At 37.8% G+C, this 25,385-nt stretch overlaps 2 protein-coding genes across 2 annotated transcripts in view; both read right to left on the reverse strand.

Annotated features, from left to right (window-relative positions):
- Positions 1-2,028: 2,028 nt before the first annotated feature.
- Positions 2,029-6,169, reverse strand: LOC129273429 (forkhead box protein Q1-like). Its single transcript, XM_054910460.2, has one exon. It carries the CDS (start codon positions 5,605-5,607, stop codon positions 4,165-4,167), a length of 1,443 nt encoding a protein of 480 aa, XP_054766435.1. The 5' UTR covers positions 5,608-6,169; the 3' UTR covers positions 2,029-4,164.
- Positions 6,170-17,338: 11,169 nt separating this feature from the next.
- Positions 17,339-25,385, reverse strand: part of LOC135157604 (fibrillin-1-like) — a 38,527-nt gene continuing 30,480 nt past the window's right edge. Inside the window, exons 17-22 of the mRNA XM_064113894.1 lie at positions 24,707-24,802; positions 23,596-23,691; positions 22,972-23,073; positions 21,582-21,687; positions 21,110-21,226; positions 17,339-20,224 (exon numbers count right to left, since the gene is read on the reverse strand). Of these exons, the coding sequence (XP_063969964.1) occupies positions 20,164-20,224; positions 21,110-21,226; positions 21,582-21,687; positions 22,972-23,073; positions 23,596-23,691; positions 24,707-24,802 (578 nt within the window). The 3' untranslated portion in view covers positions 17,339-20,163. The remainder of the gene's footprint in view (positions 20,225-21,109; positions 21,227-21,581; positions 21,688-22,971; positions 23,074-23,595; positions 23,692-24,706; positions 24,803-25,385) is intronic.

Raw genomic sequence — 25,385 nt, forward strand, 5'->3', positions numbered from 1 at the left:
AGGTGGAGAAAGAGAGGAAGAGAATGAGACGAGGAGCGTGTGACCTGGTGTGAGGTTGATGGGGGCGTGGATAGGGGGTACTCCACCCCCATTTAACCACTTCTTTGTCAAATTGGGTGGTTGGCGAAAAAAAACTCGAGTCACACCTATTCAGTTTTGGATTTGTTTCAGTGTGTATATCTTTCCTTTTCTCTCCTCTTGTTTTCTTTCTCTCGTTTATTATCCGAAGTATCATGATATTCCAGGCAAACGACTATTAGGGTTGTTGCCATTCGTATTATGAAATTGAATCAGTTTAACTATTCTTTAATTTCCTTTTCCATTTCCATGTTTATGAAAATGTTCATGTGAGCAAAAATCGGGTTTGAATATTTACATCATGTATATGTACAGTATGTCATGTCCCGTGACAAGGTAAGTGTCCCTCTTGACTACTATACCCTGGGCATGCCCTGTTGATGTCATAAGTCAAAATATACAGTCATAGAGACTAAGTAAGCCAGAATTACAAGAATACAAAGGACGGTTTACTTTCTGGCTAGGTCCAACCTAGAGGTAGGTCCAATGTTAGCTCAGGACCCGTCCCAAACAATAGCTCTAGTTTGGACAGACCTAGTCTAGGCTCAAATCCGACATGTCATGAGAAAGAATGAATTAACCAATCCTTAAATTCGTCAATGGAGTCAGGTCTCGAGAAAGAATGGGGGCTGTTAGATTTTAACTAAGCCGAAAGTCAAAGATTGAAGATGGTTTCTTTTCGCGATTGTTCTTTATTTTTACATTCATTTATCTGTTTTGTCTTCGGCTAAAAAAAGATGTTATACATTGGGGTGGGGGCGAGATACAGACAGTTATGTATACAATGCGTTCCCCCCAGGATAATCAATGTTTAGATTTGAATGTGTGCGTAGTCTATTTGATCGATAAAATGTTATTGATACCAAATGTATAGATATACGTCTGTCTGAGCCTAGGCAAACCTTGATCATGATTCAACGGAAAAAAAAAAGATTTTAAGAAAGAAAAAGAGGAAAACGTACAGCACTCAGAAATTACAAAAAGCTCAATCGTTATTTCTTGTCGTAAAAGATTATTATTAATATGATTGATATCTCATTAAAAGCCCAAATATTAAAGATGATGTTTCCGGCATGTTCATCAGTCGATAAGGGTTTAAAGTGTAGTTGCATTGGGCCGCTCTTAATCTTGGTTGGCATGGCAACGGTTTATCACCGATGCCTCTATTTCATTTGAATTTCATTTTCATTTATGCATTGGCAAAGCGGAATTAAGTTGGTAAAAATCAATGAGGAGAAAAATGATTATGAGAATGGTTTGAAAAAAAAGAAATCTGCCAGGAAAGAGCGCTTTGATCATTACACCAGTGCTCAATACGCTAAGCCATGGACAAAGAAAATGATCAAGATAGGGGCAATCGATATATTCCCTGTCCCCTCTCACTTGTAATGGCAGTTTTTTTTTATAATTGGCACTTTGATTATTTTTTCTGATTCTGCATATCCTACAAGTTTCCATTTCTCTCTTCTTAAAAAAAATGATTTTCTGATTTGGTACAAATATAGTCAGTGGCTTTAGCAATGCCTTCCGGTGTATTTGATAATTGCATTACCGCATACGTTGAATCGAGTTTTTACTTAAATATCAATTAACCACTGATAGCCTTATCCTCTACACCGCTTCCTCTATCTCTCCCTCTCCCACCCCTCCCCTTCCCTCTTTCTATCTATCTCTCACTCTATTGCATTTTCTTGTTTTATTTATCTCTCTCTCTCTCTCTATGTCTATCATGCTCTATCATGCTCCTCGCCCCCTTTCTCTTTCCCTAATCAAGTAAGCGCATTTCATTTCTATTCTCCTTCACAGAATATGGTGTATAAATATATCATCAGTACATTAAGCTATGTAATTCAAGATAATAAGGATATGTATTCGAATCACTCGCATCAGACCATACACCTCACACGATGCTTAAAATAATGATATACAAAAAGTGGTAATACTAGGTTTCAGTTATAGAGGAAAGGGTATTGATTTATTTTACAAGGAATGTAACACATCAATTGGTCTTTGAAACGATGGATACAAATATAAAACATCATACTTCACACAACGCACATGCATAAATTGTTCTTAAAAGAAACTCAACATCAAATTTCATTTTTCTGTGCATATGACTATTCAACAATTTATATACAATAACTTTTTTTGGCAAATATATATCTCATTAACAGCATACAAATTATATATACATGTTATATTATCGATCTTAAAACCTGCTCATGATGAGAATGCCCCCTTAAAAATAATTAATTTATGAAAACAAATTATAAATGACTACATAAATAATTAAAAAACTAAGTAAATAAATAAATGAATGAATACGCCTGCTTTTATCTGTTAGCCTAATTCTCTATTTTTCTGGAACGATCGATTAGAATAGAACAAATGAATGTTTTTCCTCTTCATTAAATCACAATTTGTTATCAATGACAAAAGGGGGAATCTTTCCCCTAGTGTAAAATACCTTCGTTCGAACTCTGTTATATCTTCCAAATAATATACCATGCATTGATAACTTTCGTTTTTTATTGGCTTTGTAAAGTTACATTTTACACAGCATATTTCATTTCATGAGGAACTGATTCCAATAGAAAAGGGGGCGGAATCATTATTACATAGCCGGAACTAGACATACACAAAATAATTATCACGATGTCTATGCATAAAATGTATCTTTGTACAGTTGCATGTTTGTTGTCTGAAAACAAATGAGATGTAAAGCATTTTCTTATTATTACTGAGTAATTTATCCATGGTTTTGATACTTATGAAGATTCTAAATTCTGTATTTAATTAACATGTGTATTCACGAACAAACTATCTTCTCTCCTTTGATGTTTACCTCTACATTGATCTGTTGATGATAATGTATTAATAAGATGCCTCATTGATATAGTTTTAATCAAACTTCGTTATTTCGTTCATTGTGAACAAAATTAGCATTAATGATTCAGAAAATACAAATAAACCCTTGTTATTTGTAGTTTACATTTTAAATCTTTGAACAATTGAAATATCTACAGATACATAAACTTAATGAAAAAAGGGTAAATTTGAATAAAGTTTGGTAATTCTATATCGTTCGATTCCTAAAACTAGATCTTCCGCTCGATAATGAAAACATATAGAGTATTTAATTAGATCAGGAAAACATTCGGTATATCGTTTAATCAATGTTTCAAAGCACTGGCCGTGGCCGAGTGGTCTAAGGCGCCTGGATATACATACAAAGTCCGGGGTTCGATCCCCGGCCGCGGCACCTATGCCCGTGAGCAAGGCATTAAATGTACAATGCTCTTTTATCCTTCTTTCAAATAAATGGAAATGCTATATGCATTATTGGTAACTTGGTGTGCACTTGTTTATTTTAAAAAAAATGCCAACCTCATTATTGTCCCAGTTTAGCAGTCAGTATAATACAACTTCGATGAGATGACAGAATATTGATTTTAACAAATTTCAACAATTTGTTTATCCTTTTCAGTACAAGAATGTCACATCCTCACTCCTGATACTGCGATACTTATCACTGGTATAATTTTTATATTACGATAGAGTGATCACTTCTATAGATTACTATTCGACTGCTCTTAGATCATGTTTAGATCATGTCAATGTAGACGTAAAAGCTTGGGAAATGACAGGATTTACAACATAAATCCCTCAATAGTTTTGTATATTCATACGACCTAATTGACTGCGGAGTTCAAATCGTTCTGTTCAATAAACTATACTTGTATTAGTACACTGCAGTATGATGTTCAATTGACATAGCATCAATTGAAAACATGTCATTATTACATGCATTATATCTCAACTGAATACCATGCAGACGTGGGTGTATGTATGTGGGTGGACTCTTTAAAAGGGGACATGTTTTAGCATCCAATGCGATAACGAATGATAGAATAAAGATGAATGGGTGCCTGAAAATCAATGTCAAAACATCGCAAACATAATGATTGCAAATTCCGACAGTCAACAACGGTTGACATGAATGTGATGTAAGATAACAAAGCTTGTGCGAATCATAAATGGAGTTTAGGAACCATAAATCAAGATCGTTTGATGATTTTGTTATCATCATGATGCAACGTGGTCAATACAAAACTTTGACCCTTTTGCATTGTCCGTGCGGAACGCGGGTTGGCAGAGCGGGTAAATGAGATGGCCTGGACGGGGGAGGACCGGCCGCACGACTCCAGCAGGCATGGCCACAGGGAACGGAAGTGCCGAACCGTGCTGAAACTGATGTCTAGCGTGGTGCTGGAGGGCTTCTAACGCTGGGTAACGGGCTAGTGGTATCGGGCAGCAGCCGATGGCAGGGAAGGGTGGTCGAGAAGGGATGCGAGATCCCGGGTAAATAGAATTCCACATCGGTATCATGCTCCTGGCGAACCCTGCAGGTATCATACGACTCATGAGTGGAGGGGCTCCTGCCGCAGCCGCCGCCGCATTTGCTGCATCCCTGATACGCTGATCAACCACAGCGCGCAATGATGACGACTTTGTCATACTAACAGATTCATTTATTTCTTTACAGTCATGATCATTTAATGCCATTTCGACATCTTCTTCGTGATCATTATCTCGACTATCATCGTCTTCCCCGAGAATGCTATCAATGCTAAAAGGTCCAGAAAACTTTGACATCTTTTGTCTCTCCCTTCTTGCAAACTCCTTCTCCCGTCGCTCTTGATTTTTCTGATTCTGTGCCGCTCTTTTCGAAATCCGCTTTCTTCGACGTCTAAAAACTCCATCAGCGAAGGTGTATTCGCTACTTTCATTGATTGTCCAATAATTATCTTTACCCCATGGTCGAGATGGATCACGGAGTATCTTACGGAAGCATTCATTTAAAGATAGATTATGACGTACCGAGTTTCGCCAACCAGTGTAACTACCACGGAAGAAAGGAAACTTCTTCATCAAATATTCATTAATCTCAGCTAAGGTGAGTTTCCCAGATGGAGAATCCCGAATTGCCATGGCAATCAAAGCAATATAAGAAAATGGTGGTTTAGGATGGCGATGATATGTCGGTTTTCCCTTAGCCTTTGGTAAAGTGGCTGTTGATGTCGTCAGTGGAATACTGACGTCTGCGTTTGGTGACTTGCCGGCATTGCTCGACATTGCCGTAATCGAATCACGGTACGTCTCCCCAGTTTCGGGAAATGATATTGTAGGGCGATACCTCTCATCTCGTTCAGACATCGTCGAAATCGCTTCACGAAATCGTTCTTCATGGTTCGAAAACAATACAGTAGACTCGCGTAGAGTTATCTCATGTTCATTGATGTCGGTAAGTTTCCTTGCCGACGGGGATGTCGAAGAACTTGTCAATGATTCGTCATCTACACGCGTCTCAATCACGTCGTCAGCTGGACACCAAATCACTGTTTCACGAGGTCGTATACTCAAGTCTTCGGGAATATTCGAATCTTCCATATTGTTCATGTAACACCGCTCTCCAACTTGAGAACTTAATATTGAACACGATTCATGGGTAGTGGCCATACATGCCATCTCGGATGTTGTGTACGGAAAAGAGATTCAAAGTTTTAAAATGTGTCAAAACTCCAAAGTCACCTTGATTGTTCTTGTCTCCAGTTTATATACTTGGATATAGGAAATCGTCTCTTCATTTCAATTAGAACTGTCCAGATGAATGCTTTAAATAAGCACTGTTTGTAACCCGTGGTATATTTTGATGAGGTTGAATTAATGAAGAGGCTCTCTCCGAAATTAGGAGTTTTGAGATTTCGGAGACATGTCACCAGTCACAGAAAAAAAAATCGACAGCCGGTAAGACCAACTTCTTAAAGAGGTGCCGGTAAAAGTTTTACAGATGATCGTTAAACTTATCAGGCACGTCAGGAAAAAAAACTGAAAAAGAAATGTGTTCTTCGATCACACTTTCCTTGTTCCTGCCGAAGAATAAATCACTCACACTCCTACGACACAGTTCTCAGTCGAGCTAGAAGAACAAGTTTGGAAAAAGAGGGAACTGTCTTTGTGAGTCCTAAATAGGCACTTAATATATAAGGAGAGCTTCTTGTCTTTAGATTAACGCCGTGGTGGATAGGCCAACAATGCTTGATGCCAGTCTCAAGATGAGAGGAAGACGCACTTTTTTTTCTTGGATGCTCACACATACGATGATCCAAGGCATGCACGCATTCAGTAGCACGCAGACGCACACACAACCTATGTTTGTTCTAAGACAACTCAAGAAACCAATAAGACACCATCGACGAGATGTATTCATTCCCCCCCCCCTTCCCCCCCCCCCGCCTCTCCCCCTCTCTCCCTCCCACTCTCTCTCTCTCTCTCTCTCTCTCTTTATCTATCTATCTATCTATCTATCTATCTATATATCTATCTCTTTCGCAAACTCTCTCTCCTTCTGTCTTACCCACTCTATCGTTATATCCTCTCCTTCTTCTTTCCCCCCATTTTGCTGTCTTGCCTGTCTCTACAAGCTGGCAGGGATGTAAAGGGAATTCGTTGAACGTTTGTGCTTTATTAATTCCTTCAAATTTGTTGACTGTCTCATTTGCTTCTTGAAATAGAAGTAACAAGTATTTTGTTTAATGTTTTTTTATCATAGCAGTATCCCCTCCTATAATACGACGGTCCAATATTGCATCATTCAATCTGCTTATCCCACATCTTTTCCTCACAGTCATCTCATAATTTTTTTTTTTTTTATATTAGTTCATTCATAAAAATGACAGGCATTTCATTTAGTCCGTTTTCTCTTTCCCTCTTATTCTCTCTTTCTGTCTCTCTCTCTCTCTGCCATTCACACACACACACGCATATACCCTCACACACATCTACTCTCACTCACACATACTCATGCATTCTGTCTCTCTCCCTCCCCCTCTCTCTGACTCTCTTCGTTTCTCTCTTTTAGACGCTCCATTCTGCATTTTCTACTATTTTCAATATCACTTCTCTACTCCGTTCGCCCTGAGAATGTCACAATATCCTTCCCGCTTTATTGTCGGTTAATATTCATTGTAGGACTGAATTCCAACAATTAGTCAAGCTAAGCGAGATATCATTCAATTCAAGGTTATACTGGCGTCCTTCCGCTGTCATAGCGTTTCATAAATTGTTATCTGAAAAGAGATTCTCTCTTAAAATAACCGTTGATATTTCCTTGATCTTTCTGCGATTATCAATCTCATCATAAATTCCAATGCTTTGAGTCTAACGATTTGAATAAAAAGACCTCATTTATATTTTGCATTTTAATCTTTTCCATATGCTACTTGATATATTTGTACAATTCTTTCTGGAGTGTTTATCAACTTTGAATATCTAAAATGAAATACGAACAATTCGAGAGAAAATAAACCAGTATGGCATGAAACATTAGATATTGCTTTTATCAATGCAGGTGAATGGCTTTAAACAGACGGCGCTTGTAAAGTGATTGCAGCATATCTCTTCCCAAACTTTTGTTTTTTAGTGTGTGCATGGTTGTGTATGTGTGTGTGGGGTGCGTGCGCGTGAATGTGTGTGTTGAATTGCCATATGAATTGCGCTTATGCGGGTGTGTGTGTGTGGGAGGGTGTGTGATGAGTGTGTGTGTGTGTGTGTGTGTGGGTGTGTGTGTGTGTGTGTGTGTGTGTGTGAATAGAGGGGTGTGTGTTTGTGAGTATGCGAGGGAGGGTGTGTCTGCGTATGTTAGGGACGGGGAGGGTTGGTGAAAGTCGTGGAAGAGGTAGCCTTCCAATAAAGAGTCGTCATCATATTAATCATGAAAAGTTGTTTGGTAATACATAAATCTAAAAATGACGTTGTATACTATATACATATATAATGGTTCAATACTTTTACTTGCCCTCATCAAGAGAAAAACAAGATTGATAAAATTACGAAATCAAAAAGAGAGAAAAAAAACCGACCAACCCCCTGCATTTCTGTCTTTAGCGCCAGTTTTAAAATGCTACTTAACATGAATGTTCGTGTTTTTTCTTCTTTCTTTTGTATTATTTGCTTTTACCCTTTACCCATTTGAATGAAATATATGTTTCTGTCAAAGATCTGTCACATCGAGTATCATACATTATCAGACATCGTAAGGGTGGCTATGATGGAATTGTCAATACCATATCATTACCATGATAATCTTCGCGGTTTCTTCCAATATACTTTCTTGCTAATTAGTTTGTAGATTTTATTTTACGTTATTATAACGAAATGAAGATTTGTACTAGTTTGGTCTTTTTATACATTTGGTCATGGTTTTGTCTAATTTTTGTATGGATGTATGTAAACAAGATGAATTTCCACCAAATTGGACAATAAAAAACAATACAAACACAAGAACAGAAAATTACATTGATTTGATGTCATAATCTAATTTGAAAGAAGTATTTGGAGAAAAAATGTGTAAGTGCTATATGTTTTACCAGGTTTGCTTATTAGAGTATATCAGGGAGGCTTTTTTTTTTCCTCTTTCTGTCGCGCCCTAAGTGCGTACTAGTCTTGAATACACCGTCAAAAGTATGTTGCACAGAATGATGGAGGATTTCCGCTTTTGTTTTTGCTAATAAATTTTTGCACTTATAGTTTACTAAAAATTTTAAGTAAAGATAATGGTATACATATGTACGTACCTAGACTGTCAGGAAGTTATCCTCTGCGATGCATTGGTGATTAATGTAATAAGGAGGGCCTATATAAAATCTTTCTTTTTATCACACACAAACTTGTTTCTCTCTCTCTCTCTTCCTTTCTCTTTCTCTTTTCAGACACTATCTTCTCTCTTTGTGCTTTCAAAATATTCAGCATATGTATATAGATGTCTCCCTCTCTCTCTTCCATTTCTTTTTTTTCCATAAAAAAGATTATCTTCTCCCTTTCCTTTGTGATTTCAATTATTCAATTATTAAGTTCTCTCTCTCTCTTTCTCATGCACACTTTTTTAAAATAAGATAATACACACACGCGGGCGCGCGAGCACATCTCCTTTCTCATCCTTTGTTCATGGTATCTTCTCCTTTTCTTTTGTGATTTCATTTATTCTGTTTGCTTCCCCCTCTCTATATTTCTCTCTCTTCAGTCTTTACATATATTCTCTTTCCTCTGATATGTCTGTCATGTTTGTGATTTCATTCGTTCATTAAGTTTAATATGCCTGTAGAAAATTTCAGTCATCTTTTTAAATCAAAACTGGATTAATTTGTCACTCGGATAGTATTTAAATCATGCTTTCCAATGTAATTACAAGATACCAGTTTTGCATCTTTATTGTCTACTAACTGCAAATAGGTATGTTACCGAATGTGTTTGGATGAAGATGATGGTTTATCAATGAAAGAAGTCTATTCTCGTCTAATGCAAGAAGAAGAAAAATGAACGTGAAGTGGGGGAAAAAAGTATACATTGAGAGGAAAAGCGATCGAGTATAAATTAAAATGCCTGCATTTTCCTGCATTGATAAATTATTGGTGTTTACTTTTTTTATTCCGAGTTGATCTCTTTCAATTCTCATTAGCGGCTATTCTGGCTATAATCATGGAAGTAAATAGCGATGTCTACATATCATTCATAATCTTTTTTATTTGTCCTCACTAAAGATTTTCATCCGCTGATATTTCTCGCGTCGTGTAGATTGATGATGTTGAACAGGGAGGAGTTTGAATCACATGAGCGTAATTGTAACAAGAATTTCATGGCGTTACGATGATCGCCGATGTAAGGAAATTCTGTGAATGAGTCGAGATGTTTGAACGGCCGCTCCGCTGTTAGCAGCTCTTTATAAGTGATCATAAAAGAAGCTGAATCAAAGCCTCATGCACTCTACTATACTCATCCATCACCACGGGGGATCTCCGGGCTAGCGATGCACCGTCGTTTCGCACGCGCCTTTCACTGCCGTCAAAATCCTCGGTTTATGAACGGGCGATTACCGTCATATTCAAAGGTCTTTAGCATTGCCTATAGAGTAGGCAGACTAAATCGTAATCAATAAACGGGAGGCAAAATCAGCAGCATTTTAGGCGATGAAAATACCAGCAAATGAGCAACAATAGGGCTAATACCGGTGAGGTTGGATAGCTGATATGGGGGGTCAGACGATACTCGTGTGGCGGACTTGTCGGCGAACGCTCGTCAGCACCCCGCCATTGACGATGAGGTGAACTGGCAGGCGACCAGACCAACTCCACGACGAGATACACAAGGAAATTGCTGGGAAGTTGTGACGATTTTCAAGAAAAAAAAAGGGGAAAATGAGTGAATATAATGGATGCCAAGCTTAGTTTCATGCTAGCCCGGAGCTGCGCGATGATGTCCCATAAGCCGCGGGCTGAAAAACAAGCATGCTTGAGATCGATTCCCCCTATGATGAGGATTTAAAGATTCATGAGCTGATGAGTGCAAAGGTATAAGATAGAAAAGATATACTGGCGGGATCTCTATGGATCGCCCTCACTTTGCCATATCTACCCTAACCAGCAGAGTAACACCCAAGACCAACACACTGAACGGGTGTCTCATGAATACTAAAACGAAAAGTCAGAAATCAAATCTAGAGGATAAATCGCGATGTCCCTACACAAGTCAGAGTGGGATAGCTATAAAACCAATGGTAGGGGCTCACTACCCCCCCAACGACACCCCCATGCACCTGCAGTTGAAGGCTAGCGAACTACGGCATCAACCCGCCATGACGGACGCGCGCATGGCACGAAAATGATTGATAGTTGTTATCAGTGATTAGGAGCTAAATATGAAAATTACAACTTGTTGTTCAAACAAGATAAGCACACTAGGCTTCTATTGAATGGTCCCCAGTGCCTCCCAGGGTATTCATGACTTCATAATAATGTAGTGATGCTTGATTTAATCTCCATGTAATATAGCGCTTCGATGTTACAAGTTCATTTCTTTCTCATTTTTCCTCCGATGAAAAGACTATGAAATATCCATGGGTTGCGTTGCTTTCTCGGCACCGAGCGAACGTACAATTATTGTTGGCCGCGATGTGAGCGAGCGCGCGTCGCCGGTGCATCGCTTGACTTCACACGAAAAGAAATTAAGAATGAATTTGAGATTTTAAGAGACGTTTTTATTAAAATGAATTGCTTCTAAAGATTTTTAATTGTTATCGAATACTAACAAGGAGTTATTGAAGGGAACTTGGGGTAATCCTAGAGTAAATTTTGCAGGTGTCTTGTACTCCTGAATCGTTTACCGCCTTCATGAGTGTAGTGCACTTGCTCTAACATTATTTTTTATGTAATTAATGATTGGTTTGGTTTTATAGGTTTACGATTATTTCGCTCTTTCTAGAGAAAGAAAAAACGTTATTATCCCATTGGTGTAAAGTTTGATCGCTCTTTATCCCGCATCAGCAGTTGATGTATCATATCCCTTGATACTGAGACTCCAATGCTGGATGCACTTACAGTATGACTGGAACAAGTCCTTTCCATGATAAAAATACAATATCGTTCATACCATTAATATAAAAAACACCCATCCTCCTCAGAACGCATGCTCCTCCCCCTCTTGTTATAATTGAAATAAGAAACCACACCCATCATCCTATAAAGGATCCATGCTTCTCCCTCTTTCTATATATTATCAAAATATGAAGCCACACCCATCCTCCCAAGGATCCGTGTTCCTCCCCTTCTTTCTACACATCATTAAAATATGAAACCACACCCATCATCCCAAGGATCCATGCCCCTCCCCCTCTTTCTACATATCATTAAAATATGAAACCACACCCATCCTCCCAAGGATCCATGCTCCTCCCCCTCTTTCTACATATCATTCAAATATGAAACCACACCCATCTTCCCAAGGATCCATGCTCCTCCCCCTCTTTCTACAGATCATTAAAATATGAGACCACACCCACCCTCCAAACGATCCATGCTCCTCCCCCTCTTTCTACATATCATTAAAATATGAAACCACACCCATCCTCCCAAGGATCCATGCTCCTCCCCTTCTTTCTACATAATCATTAGAACATGAAACCACACCCATCTTCTCAAGGATCCATGCTCCTCCCCCTCTTTCTACATAATCATTAAAACATGAAACCACGCCCACCCTCCCAAGGATCCATGCTCCTTCCCCTCTTCCGATATACCATTAAAACAAGAAACCACATCCATCCTCTATATACATTTTTTCTTTCCCCTCTCCCTCTCCCTCCCTCTCTCTCCCTCTCCCGCACCCTGTTCTTTTTACACTTTATCAGTTTTTTCCTTCTTTTATTCCACCTTTCATTCATAAATATAGGAGCGCCTTGAGCACCTAGCAAGGTGGATACGTGCGCTATACAAATCCTATATTCTGATATTATTATTTATTATTATGCTCTTCTCTTTTCTCACCTTCTCACAATCATCTCAATCCTCTTGTCAAGCCTATTCCTCTGGTGACCGACCCACCACCGTTGGCATCCGTCCATTCAGACATGCTAACAATAGGGGACAGTATTGGCAATGATTCCCTCTGGTCCTCGCAGCAACGTTGACCGCAAGTCATTCCTGATGATGCTTGAGAAAGGATGCACTTGCTGCTTGTCCATGGTTTTGAGTGACCCCTCTTATTAACCCTTACCCACGTTTCAGTCACACCAACGAAGCCGAAGTCAAACGACCGATCATTGTGCCATTCAAAATACCATGATAGCTTTAATCGGTCTGGAGCCGGCTTATTTGGTGTTACTGTTTGAGGTTGATGGATGAGGGTATAGATCTGCTGGTCGGATGAATACAGAGGTTATAAGCCAACTACCAAAATTTTGTACAACTATCAAGATGATTTAATTCTTTTTTAGTACATTTAACACACTTCATCCATATGTGATCATGACCATGTCATCTCAACTGTTATCCTAGTACAGGTGCTTTCGGTTTCAATTTTTTTCGACAAGAGACGATCTATAACTCCTTTGCAGGTTTAGTCCCACACTCATATCCACTGGTTATGGAACCTTTCACTCCATCTAGCTACACTACTCTGATCGATACGTCGGGCAAACCCGCATACTATATCTACTGTATGATCAGGAGTATGATTATAATCACGATGGTATTTAGCCTTTCTTACAGGAAACCGGTTTCTGCCACTAACTGAACCAATGTCTAAAAAAAGATCATATTATTCATTGCTTTTAACAACATTTTGGAATGACTATTTAAGAAATATCAGATTTTGTTTCAGTTTCTTTCAGTTTTTCATCCATTAAGAGTTACATCCTCAATATGTCAATCAGTACACTCTTTTTTCATGTCAAATGAAAAATTGAACCAGATCATTCTATCTTAAACACATAGGCCCGTATCCTGAAGTCAGGTTTAACTTAGACCATGGTCTAACTCTGTGCTAAAATTAGGGGAAGCCAAAAGTGTCAACATTTTTATTACATTGTATGTTTCTTATGCCTACTGTGCTCTTTCCTGATTCATCGATGGTGAAGACAATCATCTATTTATACTTCCTAGACAATTATGAATGATTTGAGAGCCAAATGAGTTGAAATATGATATCTCTACCATTAGTGATTTATGTAACAATTGGCTATCCATACTTAAACCACAACTTTAAACCTGAGTTTAAGTTAAACCCGACTTCAGAATACGGGCCATAGGAGTGATGTCAAAAATTTGTTTACAAATTATAATTTCCTCCTATTAAAGTCTTTCTGTTTACTATCTAGTTTCCACGGCGGAATGTATTTGCATATTAATGAGTCAGAAAGAAGAGGATCGAGGGTATTTGAATTCCAGTTCATCGTGATTTAGCCGTGAACCAGAATAGCCTGGTGGTTACGTCGCTGCCCGGAAAGCAGTAGATGGCAGGTTCGAATCCCACTGGTTCCAATTTTTTCTGACTTATGATTTTCATTACAGATCGAGCATGCGATCTTTAACATATAGGAGTAATGCCGAAAATTTGTTTACAAATCATATGATTCTCCACCAACAGTCGAGGATGTTTTCAATTATTATCTCGACCTCCCTCTATTCATAACCAATCTGTAACTGCTTTGTCCCTGCGATACGATTTCTATATATTTGTATTACATTCATTGTGTTTAAATATTGTTGTATATAATCACTTTTATCATGCAATGTATATTTTGTTTATATTTTATGTATTTTTTATCGTGAATAAAACCAACCAACCAACCAGCCTCTTGCCCCTACTCACTCCCTCTCACCGCTTCTCCCACTCTCTCACCCCTTCTTCAACCCTCTCTCAAGCCCCCCCCCCCCTCTCTCTCTCTCTCTCTCTGTTTCTTTCTCTCGTCCTCTTTCATTCTTTATTATTATTATATCCCTACCTCTCCTCATCTTAGCTAAGATGGTGTTTGTCTTTTGTTTACGTTTCACAACCCACTTGAGATGGTACTTGAACGGGATGATTCAACTATTCTTCTCCCTTACCGTTCGGCCACTCCCAATCACACATTCATTTTGGGTACACATCAACTTAGCCTCTTATAACTCTTTTTCAGTGCACTTGTCAAATTAAAGCTAAAATGGCAAAGTTTTCGTGTGAGATGAATGATCAATGCAATATGATATATCATATGCTACCAACCGTCGTACGATTTACACTAGTAATTATTAGCGTTATGACATAGTCATTTCAACCTTATTCTGCTTTACCGCATCGTAAACCTTTTTACCTTTCAAAATCATATCATTTAGTTCACGCTATAAGCGTAAATAAAATGGTATGTCAATCTGTAATTTTCTCTCTTTTTCTTCTCTTATTGTGATTTATAAGTTAACGTGTTTTCTTAATTGTATTTATTCAATACTTTTACAAAATGGCATTTAAAGCATATTAGAAGTAATATGGTACAAATTTATACTTCTTGAGTTGTCTTTATCTATATATTTATTTTAATATTGAGGTTAAATGAGCATCTCCCTACACTATCGTTTCACCTTCACTATGACGTTGTATTGCTGTTCCAAATTTGCTTTAATTTGTGTGACGCCTTAATTCCTTCTTCAGTAAAATTTTCGGTTTTTAAAACGTATTCGAGTTAATACTAAAAACAAATCTGCATTGAAATTTGGAAAAAATTAACGTCATGATTGATATGTTCTTTTACAGGTGAATATAGGATTCGATCTTAAATGCAAACTCATTGTCGATCATAATTGAGCAGAAGCCACTTATCGAAGTTTGCCTAGCACGCAATATACGAAATACATGTAAATCAACATACTACACGTTTGTTTTCTTCCATTTCCTCGTCTTTCAGAAAAAGAGGACAAAACTCAACAACCGCTGGTATACGATTTCATGTTTATACATTCAGAATTAGCTTCGATCCAACCACGAATGGAACAATAGAGAACAATCACAATTGAAAAAAATAAAGAATAAAAGGCCACATGTTTGGTGTTCTTAATCGTTTGCTTTCTGCATTATTGTTTGTCTTTCATGAAGGGGTTTAAACAACGATTGGTTTTAGACAAGAACTTTACAAAGTTTACACACCCTTCTGACTGAGTCTGGTTGTAGTATCGCTACTTAAGCACGTCATATCATGCCAGCTACTTTCTCGACTCAATTCACATCTGAACGATCAACCGAATGACAAGATGTAGGGGACCAATATGGCGCCATCTAATGTGTGCACGGAAATATTCCATGGTCAGAGTTTTGGCATGTTTTCCCATGCATCATTTTGAGGGGTTGTTTCCAGAATCAAATAATTTTCTTCAAATGGTTACTCTATTCTGTGGAAATCTTTTTTGCTCAATAATCTGTCTCATTATTCTGGAGGGAACAATTTTCACGAAAAGGGAAAAAGTCTTTCTCAGATATGTTGTAGTGTTGAGTGGATTATCTCTATGATGGCTATACAGTACAGGATCCGGGGATCGAATCCTGCTGATGTAGCATTCATCTCCTTTGGTAATATATCGATTTTATTTGCAAACACTCGATCAGATTAGGTAATTGGATACCTTGCAGCAATTTGGTTTCCAGAAACGCTGTATGGTTTACTTAGAGTAGTAGGTCCATGCTCGCAGATATGTTAAAGTTAGGGAATACCAATTCTTGAGCAGAGTGCCATATTTAACATGCGCGCTATACAAGAATCCGCAATGATTATCGTTATTGTATTCAATGTAATTTCAGCCAAATACCGAAAAATTAGGTTATTTAACTTTGTTTTTGTTTGAAGATATCAGTTTTCGTGTGTTAACAGGGCATGGGAGACGCCCATTGCCCGGTGTGGAAGACACGGCCATCAAGGTCGAATAAAGAAGACCAATTCAGCAATGATTATTTGATCAGTGTTTTACCAGTGACAGCTGAGAAGTAAAGTTGTCGCCAGCAAGTAAAGAGTCAAGTTTACCTTACGTGCCAACGGCCACCGGTAGCTTGGCCCCGTCTCCAGGCCTCGTGGTATGTCGATGACACGATCGTCGTAACACCCTAAATCAACAGGTTTTTTTCCTCCAAATCTTTCTTTCTTTTTGATCTTTAATGGTGTAGTAAAGCCAAATCAAACGTTGACTATTCCAATTGTAACGCTCCTGTCATCCTCGATCGCTCTCCATATTTCTATCTTTTCCTCTCTCTCTCTCTCTACTATCTGTTTATTGTTTCTTTGTTTGAAGATTTGATTTTTGCACTAGATGGGTGATAACGAGAATACAAATTCTTGGTTGACCCGTATTAAGGTAGGAAAGGAAGTTTGTTTAATATCCTAAGGCAAAGAGACAGATAAAAAAAAACTATATTGGTCTTATCACGTCTTAAAGTGCCATTTTGTTTTTCACTGTTGCGAGTATCCCAGTAGTTTAAAAGTTATCATCGAACATGTCCAAGGAACGAACGAATCCGTCGTCTTATTGGTCGAAAGTTGGATGAAACAGCTTTCCCTCCCTTCCTTCTGCCCGGCGAGCAGCGAGAGTATAGTGCAGACCATCGACTGATGGTGGCGACATTCTGTATAGCTGAATGATCAAGGCGAGATATTTTCAAGCATGAATCGTACTAAAACCTCATAAAGCATACAGTTTGGGGTCGAGGGAAGCAGAAATCGAATTGTATACGCTTTCATTTTTCGACTTTTGGTTGCAAATATAATTCGATATTGCCATATACCGGTAAAGACGAATTATAAGATTACGAGAACACAATATACTCCTGAACATGTGTAAAAAATAATAAATGAAATAAAATAAACTGCAACTGTGAAAGCCAGTCGACACAGACAAGCAATATACACGAATAAACTATAAAGCACTTTATTATACATTTTGGTCGACTAAACAAAACATTTGTTATCATGCTCACGTTCTCTTTACCAAAGTGTTTTAAAATGTGATACTTTCCTTCGTCAAATCGAGGAATGATGATTATAGCAATGGTGTAAAATCTGATCCAGGTAGAGGAGTGAAGAAGGGGGTGGTGGTACATTATATTTACTAGTAGTTGAAATACCAACATTGCTGGAGCATCCAAAATAAAGGGAATCGTTTCAAAGGGGTACCGACAACAGTAAATGTTGCTATTTTTTCGCCGCATTCTTGCGATTCTTAAGCACCATTAAGTACATTTCTTGAATGATGTTTTGTAAATAAGAACTACATGTATAGTGAATAGCATCACATTTGGATGGAAATGAAAAGGACAAAATGCATAATATCAAAAAGGATAAAAGTTGATGAGGCCTTCATAATTCTGGAAAAAGGGTAATTCACATTTTGAAATTTTGCTATTCCATCGTTATGTTATTAGAGATTGTTAAGATTCTAATATAAAATGAATAAATAAGTAATTTCTTGGCAAGTCCCTCCGTTTAGTTCCATATACTTTAGTTTTACAGCCAAATTAATTGCAGCTCACTTTAGTTCCCGTTTAATGTTTATGTAATATCATTGAACTGCCTGTGTAATCATGTTACTTTGATTTTATTTTGTTGAACGGAAAAGAATAAAATCTAAATCTAAAATGTAAACAAATTCGTAAAAGTAAAGGAGTTATAATACTCTAGGAATTCCGACGGCAAGTCGATCTCATACATGTCTGAAATAACTTTTTAATCATGATTATTCCTTTTTCTTTCAGTATATGTATATTTGTGCACCAACCCCTCCTCTCTCCAAATGTGCCAGGATAAAAAATAACTATGCATGGTTATGCAAGTGCAACTTAAGCATATACAAAATGTGTAGGTAACCATATTTAAAAGTCGTTTGAATTATAAACATCATAATTGATAAAACGATGAAATATAACCACTCTATTGTGATGCAATAGACACAACCTTGACAAAAAGTTCACACAGCTTGATCATAATCAATTAGGTAAACCAAACGAGGAAGCAGACCGAACGAGCCAGAAATTCACGGGTTTTTTTTTAATGCCTAATTATGCCAAATTAAGCATTTAAGCTACAATAAAAGGTGAATTTAATTCAATTAAACAAAATGGTAGGAGCCACGCGCCCAAGAAAAGGGAGAATATTTCTCCCTTCCCCAAAATTTACGCTAGTTGATTATCCACAAATAAGATGAATTATTTTGGACAAAAGTAGATAAATAATATGCATAATTATGTAGCATACAGTTTCTTATCAATTCTAAGTGATAAGTCCGGTATGTGGCACCAAGGGAAAATTATATAATATTTTCATAAAATGATAGTTTGATGATCTGAAAAAATCTAATAGATAAAGTTTGAATGGGAAAATTTAACAATCAAAGAAAGATATTTGCAAATTGGACGAATGAAAGTTAACAAACGAAGGCTGCAAATAATTCATTATCCTAAATGACGTTGAATTCGATTATTGATGACATTAAAAATTTCCACATCACCATACAAAATTAAAACAGTTGAATATTGTTGAACATCGCTCAAACCCAAATAATGCTCAGTTAGAATTTAGGCATAAAATCCATTTCAGGACAAGAAATTCAAGGGCATGCACAAAAACAACTATCATTGCTAATGTCCGTTAAGTTATCTAATTGTATCTTCTCAATTAGGTGTAGGATGGTTTCGAAATTATATGAAGCATTATTTTTATTTGATTACACAAACATAAAAACTACTGTAAAAATATAGCTTTACTGAAGTTTAACAGAACTTTTCATTCTTTATTGCCTATGATTTACTCTCCATATGCAAGCAGTCAGGATACTGACACTACTTCTATACCCCACTGTCCATATTCAAAATTATAGTTAGCGATCAATGAATTAATTCAGTACAAGCGTTTTTATTTCTCATTTGTCAAATAAAAGAATACAATATAAAAACATAAAAATGGCACATATAAAATAGCTTGGTTACACATGATGTAAAAAAACATGACACATGAGAGATGAGAAATGAGACGCTAAATGTTCGTGAAACGATGTATACTCAGGAAAGACGTAAAAAATAACATACTGAATATACTGTTTCATATATTTGTCTGTCTTGCATGATTTAATTCTGTATAACGATCCATTTTAAAGTTATCACACCTTCACCATAGTGAAGTCAATCTTCAAACTTCTGAGAAGCTTACAATAAGGTGAGTCTGGTCTCATGATAAATTTAAATCGATCGAAGATAAGACAAATTTAAGTTTAGATTTTAATCCCTATTGGAAAACACATATAGTGTCTCAGCGTATCCAAGAGTGTTCACAGTGCGGAACGCAATGTGAAAACATCTTCACATTGTTACATTTGAGCACGTTAGCATTTCAAAAAAATCAATTCTGTTGACACACACTGTGAAAACTCACACTTTAGAGGTATCCACAGTTTGAATGTGAACATGTTAAAATGTAAGATACATATTCACATGGTTAATATTGTAATCACACTGCGATTACACCGTCTGACACTGTATTCTTCCAGCAGGGTTTTGATGATTATTGTCCTCCATTGGCAGCACAAAAGCAGAATACAAGTCAGTTTTTAAACAAGAGACGTACAACATTGAAATAATCTCTTTTTAGACGTCACAAATCTCCAGCTACATCACTTAAAACCCGTTCTCTTCAAACAATGCGTTGAGCGTCATCAATCTTCACCTTTTACCTCCTCGTTGAAGTTGTTAACATGATATTCTGTATCCGACCCTGGTCATGGTATCATAGACGTACTTTTGCACAGTTCTGGAACGAATCAACATGATAAATGTAACATTACTATAGAACGATCATAAAATAAAGAAGGAATGCATTATGCAGTGAACTTGGTTAAAGGGGAAAGGTCTCAGAATGAACAAGAAGAGTGAAGAAGAATATTTACAAGCTAATCACTTTCTGTGATTAAATCATTATCACTGCTTTGAACTTTTGAATTTGAAGGGTTGATGACACATCTAAACCATCTCGCTGAGGAGCTTTTGACAACACTGGGAAAGGAAAAGAGGGCAGTTCTACGAACATTTGAATGTGCGTGTATACGAATGTATGTTGGGGTCTGAGACTAATCTTAACATCTTAAGCATTACCACCCGAATAAACATTGAAAGAAAAATGTGTATTGCTGAGCATGCCTTGTAGCCTTAAGGACCTTTGTGTACATCCTCCACACTCTTTGCCTTTCGTTGTGTTTCCGATAAAAATCCCCAAATACATCTATTTCTTTTACGAGTTATCTTTTATCTTTTTGATTTTTGAATAGGGGATGCTGGTTTGAAAAAAAAATACAAAACAGGTTCTCATTCCAATATCAAGGTGAATTTGGTGAATTTTCTAGATTTTACCATACCAAACTGATTTCCAGGGGGGGTGCTGGCTAGAGTGAATAACATACGCAGCACCCCCCCCCCCCCCCGCTTCCCAGGACCATCTGGTAGAGGCTGTGAAGCACTCACTGAGATAATGGATGTACTACCATTGAACATGGTAGGCTAGATCACAGTATGTTTCATTTTCTCTGCTTATTTGAGAACTTTTCTCCCCTTCTCTAACTGTTTCTCATCTATTTTTTCTGAATGTACAATTCCTCTTTAAATCACAGTACGAGAGTGCTACGGTTCTGAAGTGACCAACCTATATACTGTGCATGTCCTCCAGCCAAAGGTTCCACACGGTTCAAGCTTGCTTTCCTTCACGAATCGTCTTGATCCACGTCGTAAAGTCTGAGAAAATGTTTGGAGTGGACAGTTGCTAAAAAAAAGGATTCAGAAACAAGAACAGGTAAAAATCAACATGAATTTGAAAATAAGTTTTATTTTTCAAAGTGTAATTGTGTGAAGAACTAGCAAATGTTGATGTAATTTATTTTCCATGGACATAAGTGAATCAATGACATAAGTTCCAATTTGGGGTCGAACCAAAAAGCTCGCATTAATTCAAAGACAATTTGTTTATAACCGCGGATACAATGGAATGCTGCCTCAACCTCAACGAAACAGACTCTATTCCGATCACAGCATTTTGCTTCCTTGCATAATCATCCATCGTGGAGTCTGATTTGTTGGTGAGAATCGGTATAGCTGTTGTGAGTTGTACATGTTCTTACCGTTTCTCACATCTCAATCCCGTGGTTCCAGATGGACAGCGACATCTATTGTTTGGTAAGCAAGTACCTCCATGTTGACATGCAGGGCGGCATTGGACATCACCAACTAAAAGAATGATAGATCAGATAAGAGATTCATGTCTTTGATTAGTCTGTTATATTAATTTTTAATGTTTTCTTTTGATATCAGTGTGAAGAGAGTCCTCCTCCTCCTCCTCACCCCCCCCCCCCTCTCTCTCTCTCTCCCTCTCTTTCTCTTTACCTATCTCCCATTTCTCCTATCTTGCCTATTTGACACACTAATGCATGATACCAAGGTGTATAGCTACACTTGTTGATCCCTATACACGTTCCTCCATTTCGACAAGGTGTAGAACATCGAGAACGCTCTATCTGTCTCCTCTCTCCTCCTCCTCCCCTCTCTCTGTTTCTCTCTCTCCCTCTCCTACTCCTACTTTAGTATCTTAACTATTTGACACATAGATCCATGATACAAAGGAGTACAGTCATACTTGTTGATCCCCACACATGTACCTCCATTTGGACAGGGTCTAGTGCGTCGATTCGGCTCCCCCTCCCTCCTTCTCTTCCAACCCCTCTCCATTCCTCCACTCTCTTTCTCTAGTTCACTCCCCATCTCGCTCTCCATCAGTCTTACCTAGTCGACATACTGATCCATGATATCCAGGTGTACAGCTACACTTGTTGATCTCGACACACGTTCCTCCATTTCGACAGGGTCCAGTAAATCGAATACATGTACATGCCCCCCTCCCTCTTTCTTGCTCGCTCTTTCCTCCTCCTCCTCTTCTCTCCCTCTCCATCTATCATACCTAATTGGCATACTGATCCATGATATCCAGGTGTACAGCTACACTTGTTGATCTCCACACACGTTCCTCCATTTCGACAGGGTCCAATAAATCGAATACATGTACATGCCCCCCCCCCTCTCTCCCTCTTTCTTGCTCGCTCTTGCCCCCTCCTCCTCTCTTCTCTCCATCTCCATCTATCATACCTAATTGGCATACTGATCCATGATATCCAGGTGTACATCTACACTTGTTGATCTCCACACACGTTCCTCCATTTCGACAGGGTCCAGTAAATCGAATACATGTACATGCCCCCCCCCCTTCTCCCTCTTTCTTGCTCGCTCTTTCCTCCTCCTCCTCTTCTTCTTTCCCTCTCCATCTATCATACCTAATTGGCATACTGATCCATGATATCCAGGTGTACATCTACACTTGTTGATCTCCACACACGTTCCTCCATTTCGACAGGGTCCAGTAAATCGAATACATGTACATGCCCCCCCCCCCCTTCTCCCTCTTTCTTGCTCGCTCTTTCCTCCTCCTCCTCTTCTTCTTTCCCTCTCCATTTATCTTACCTAATTGACATACTGATCCATGATATCCTGGTGTACAGCTACACTTGTTGATCCCCACACACGTTCCTCCATTTCGACAGGGTCTAGTACATCGAGCTCGCTCTGTATGTACAAAAACATTATTTTTAAATAAAGGGCTATTCATTTAAAAAAAAAGCTCAATGTATTTCGTCTAGAATTTTGAGCGATGATGATTTCTTTGCTCTGGTCATGTTTTAAAAGGGAAATAGAATATATCTCCATGTTGAGTATCATCTATCCAGAATCAATGCTGTAAGAGGGACACACACGCACCACCTCACACTGCACCTAGCATGCTGTATATAAGGCACCAAGAATACCACCTCAGAATCACCACATCACCTGAAGCACTGGTAGCACCTGACACAGCACAACCCTCTACAGGACAGCGTGTACGTGTTTTGGAACAGTACTACTTCAAGATTCAATGTACAATTTATTGTCTGAATCTAAGCGAAAACTTTACCCCCATTAAGTAAGGTACTACTCACAAAATATACCATCCATACAAAGGTTTTTAAAGAAATATTTTATTCACAGTTGCACAGCAGTTACTAAAATAATGTTGATAGAATTAAATGGGTTCTTTTCATTTTTGCTTACCAAATTGGCATCTAGGTCCGTAGAATCCAGGTCGACAGATACAGGTATCGGAAGCATAACATATGCCTCTATTTTCACAAGCTGGTTGACATTTAGCTAATGATAAAGAGAGAAATGCCTCGAGTGAGGATTACTCGTAATCATAAAATATCTCTCTTTTAAAAACTCAGAATGTCCCACCTGTTTTATATATTGGCGTCTGTTACAGAAAAGGTCACCCTTAAAATAAATAAGTATAGAAGTTGTATTTGGTTGCAACTGTTTATGAACAGGCCCCTTGGGTCCGTCTGTTAAAGACTTGCCATATAGATTCAAGTCAAATATAAACTAAGACTGATCTTAAATTCATTATTTAAGATATGCGAATCTCAGCTATAGCTTAGTTAGAATTTATTGAATCTATTTGAAGAACGGGCCTAAAGATATATCATTTTCATATTAGTTGAGTCTTGAAATGACCATTCATCTGTCATGGTTCATAATTCATATTCATATACCAGCTCTAAAAAGAATCAAATGCGTCAATTAGAAAGAACATCATCAAATTAGACACATTTAATTGCAGTAAGGATTGTCACTCTCCTGAGCAACTGTCTGTTATCTCAGCAAAGAATATCCATTAGTTCAGTTTTCGTTTTACTCTTATTCAAACATTCGCATATTTACATACAGCTATTGAATTGTACAACCACCATGACCACTGTTACACTGACTCTATATCAGACATGGTGCACGATTAGTTAAAAGTATTTAGTATAACTTCTGTATTGTTGCAGAAAGACTCCTTGAAAAATAAGACATCAATGGTATTATAGCAAATGTTTGAGCTTGCCGTTTGCGATTTCACCATGTGTTGATAAACACAGGACCCGTAACACAAAGCTTAGCAATGAATATAAAATATGTAAGACCTCTTCTGATTGGTTCCTGGCCAGTATTTGGAATCAAATGCGCGTGTAACATTGATCTTGATAAATCCAGTTAGCGATTGATCGTTAATCTTGATGTTACGGAGCGCTGGCCTGCTTACTTTGTACACTTTCACAAAACTCCGATAACTTCGTTAACTAATGAAGTATCTCCCTTCTTGCTCTAGATAATGATAACTTACGTGTTTGACACTGATCTCCTTCGAATCCTGCTGAGCATTGACATTCGTTTGGTCCGATGCAATTACCGCCGTTCATACATGGTAGTTCACAAGTAGCTAGAGGCAACACAATGATGATTAAGTTATCATTCAGTCAAAACAACGATTCTATGTATAATGTTTAATCAAAACACACACATATCTGTTTTTTAGGAGAGGATTTCATTTGTCTAAATCTATTATGAAAAGTTGGGATGTAATCTTTATAACGATGCTGTTATTGTTATCTATTCATAAACATGTAAACTATCATCTGTCATTCTATTATGGATAATGTGGCTGCATAAAAGGCAGCTATCAGCACAACAAATGAAGGACCTTGGTATTTTTTGTAGACAAAAGTTATGATTTACGCTGACTGTACACGGGTTCGTTTGAGCATGTGAACGTCGGTTCTTTTACACGAGAATATTAAGAGTCTCATGCATTTGAAAACGTCTCGTTTACACACTTATAAAAGCATTTGTAAATAGATAAACATATAAAGTTTCAAGAAACGGGATCATGTGATGTTTGCTTTTTGTAGACAAAAGTTATGATTTATCTTCTTTCTCCGCTGAATCAACGTAAAGATTGTTTAACCCAAATTTAAAACATATATCCTCCACCGCTTTGACACATTGATCCACAGAAAGTGTCT

Source organism: Lytechinus pictus, chromosome 2 (assembly GCF_037042905.1).
Source record: "Lytechinus pictus isolate F3 Inbred chromosome 2, Lp3.0, whole genome shotgun sequence".
Taxonomy (NCBI): Eukaryota; Metazoa; Echinodermata; class Echinoidea; order Temnopleuroida; family Toxopneustidae; genus Lytechinus; species Lytechinus pictus.

Coding starts and splice junctions, on each gene's coding strand:
- LOC129273429 (XM_054910460.2), bottom strand. CDS start 5,607: ATGGCATGTATGGCCACTACCCATGAATCGTGTTCAATATTAAGTTCT.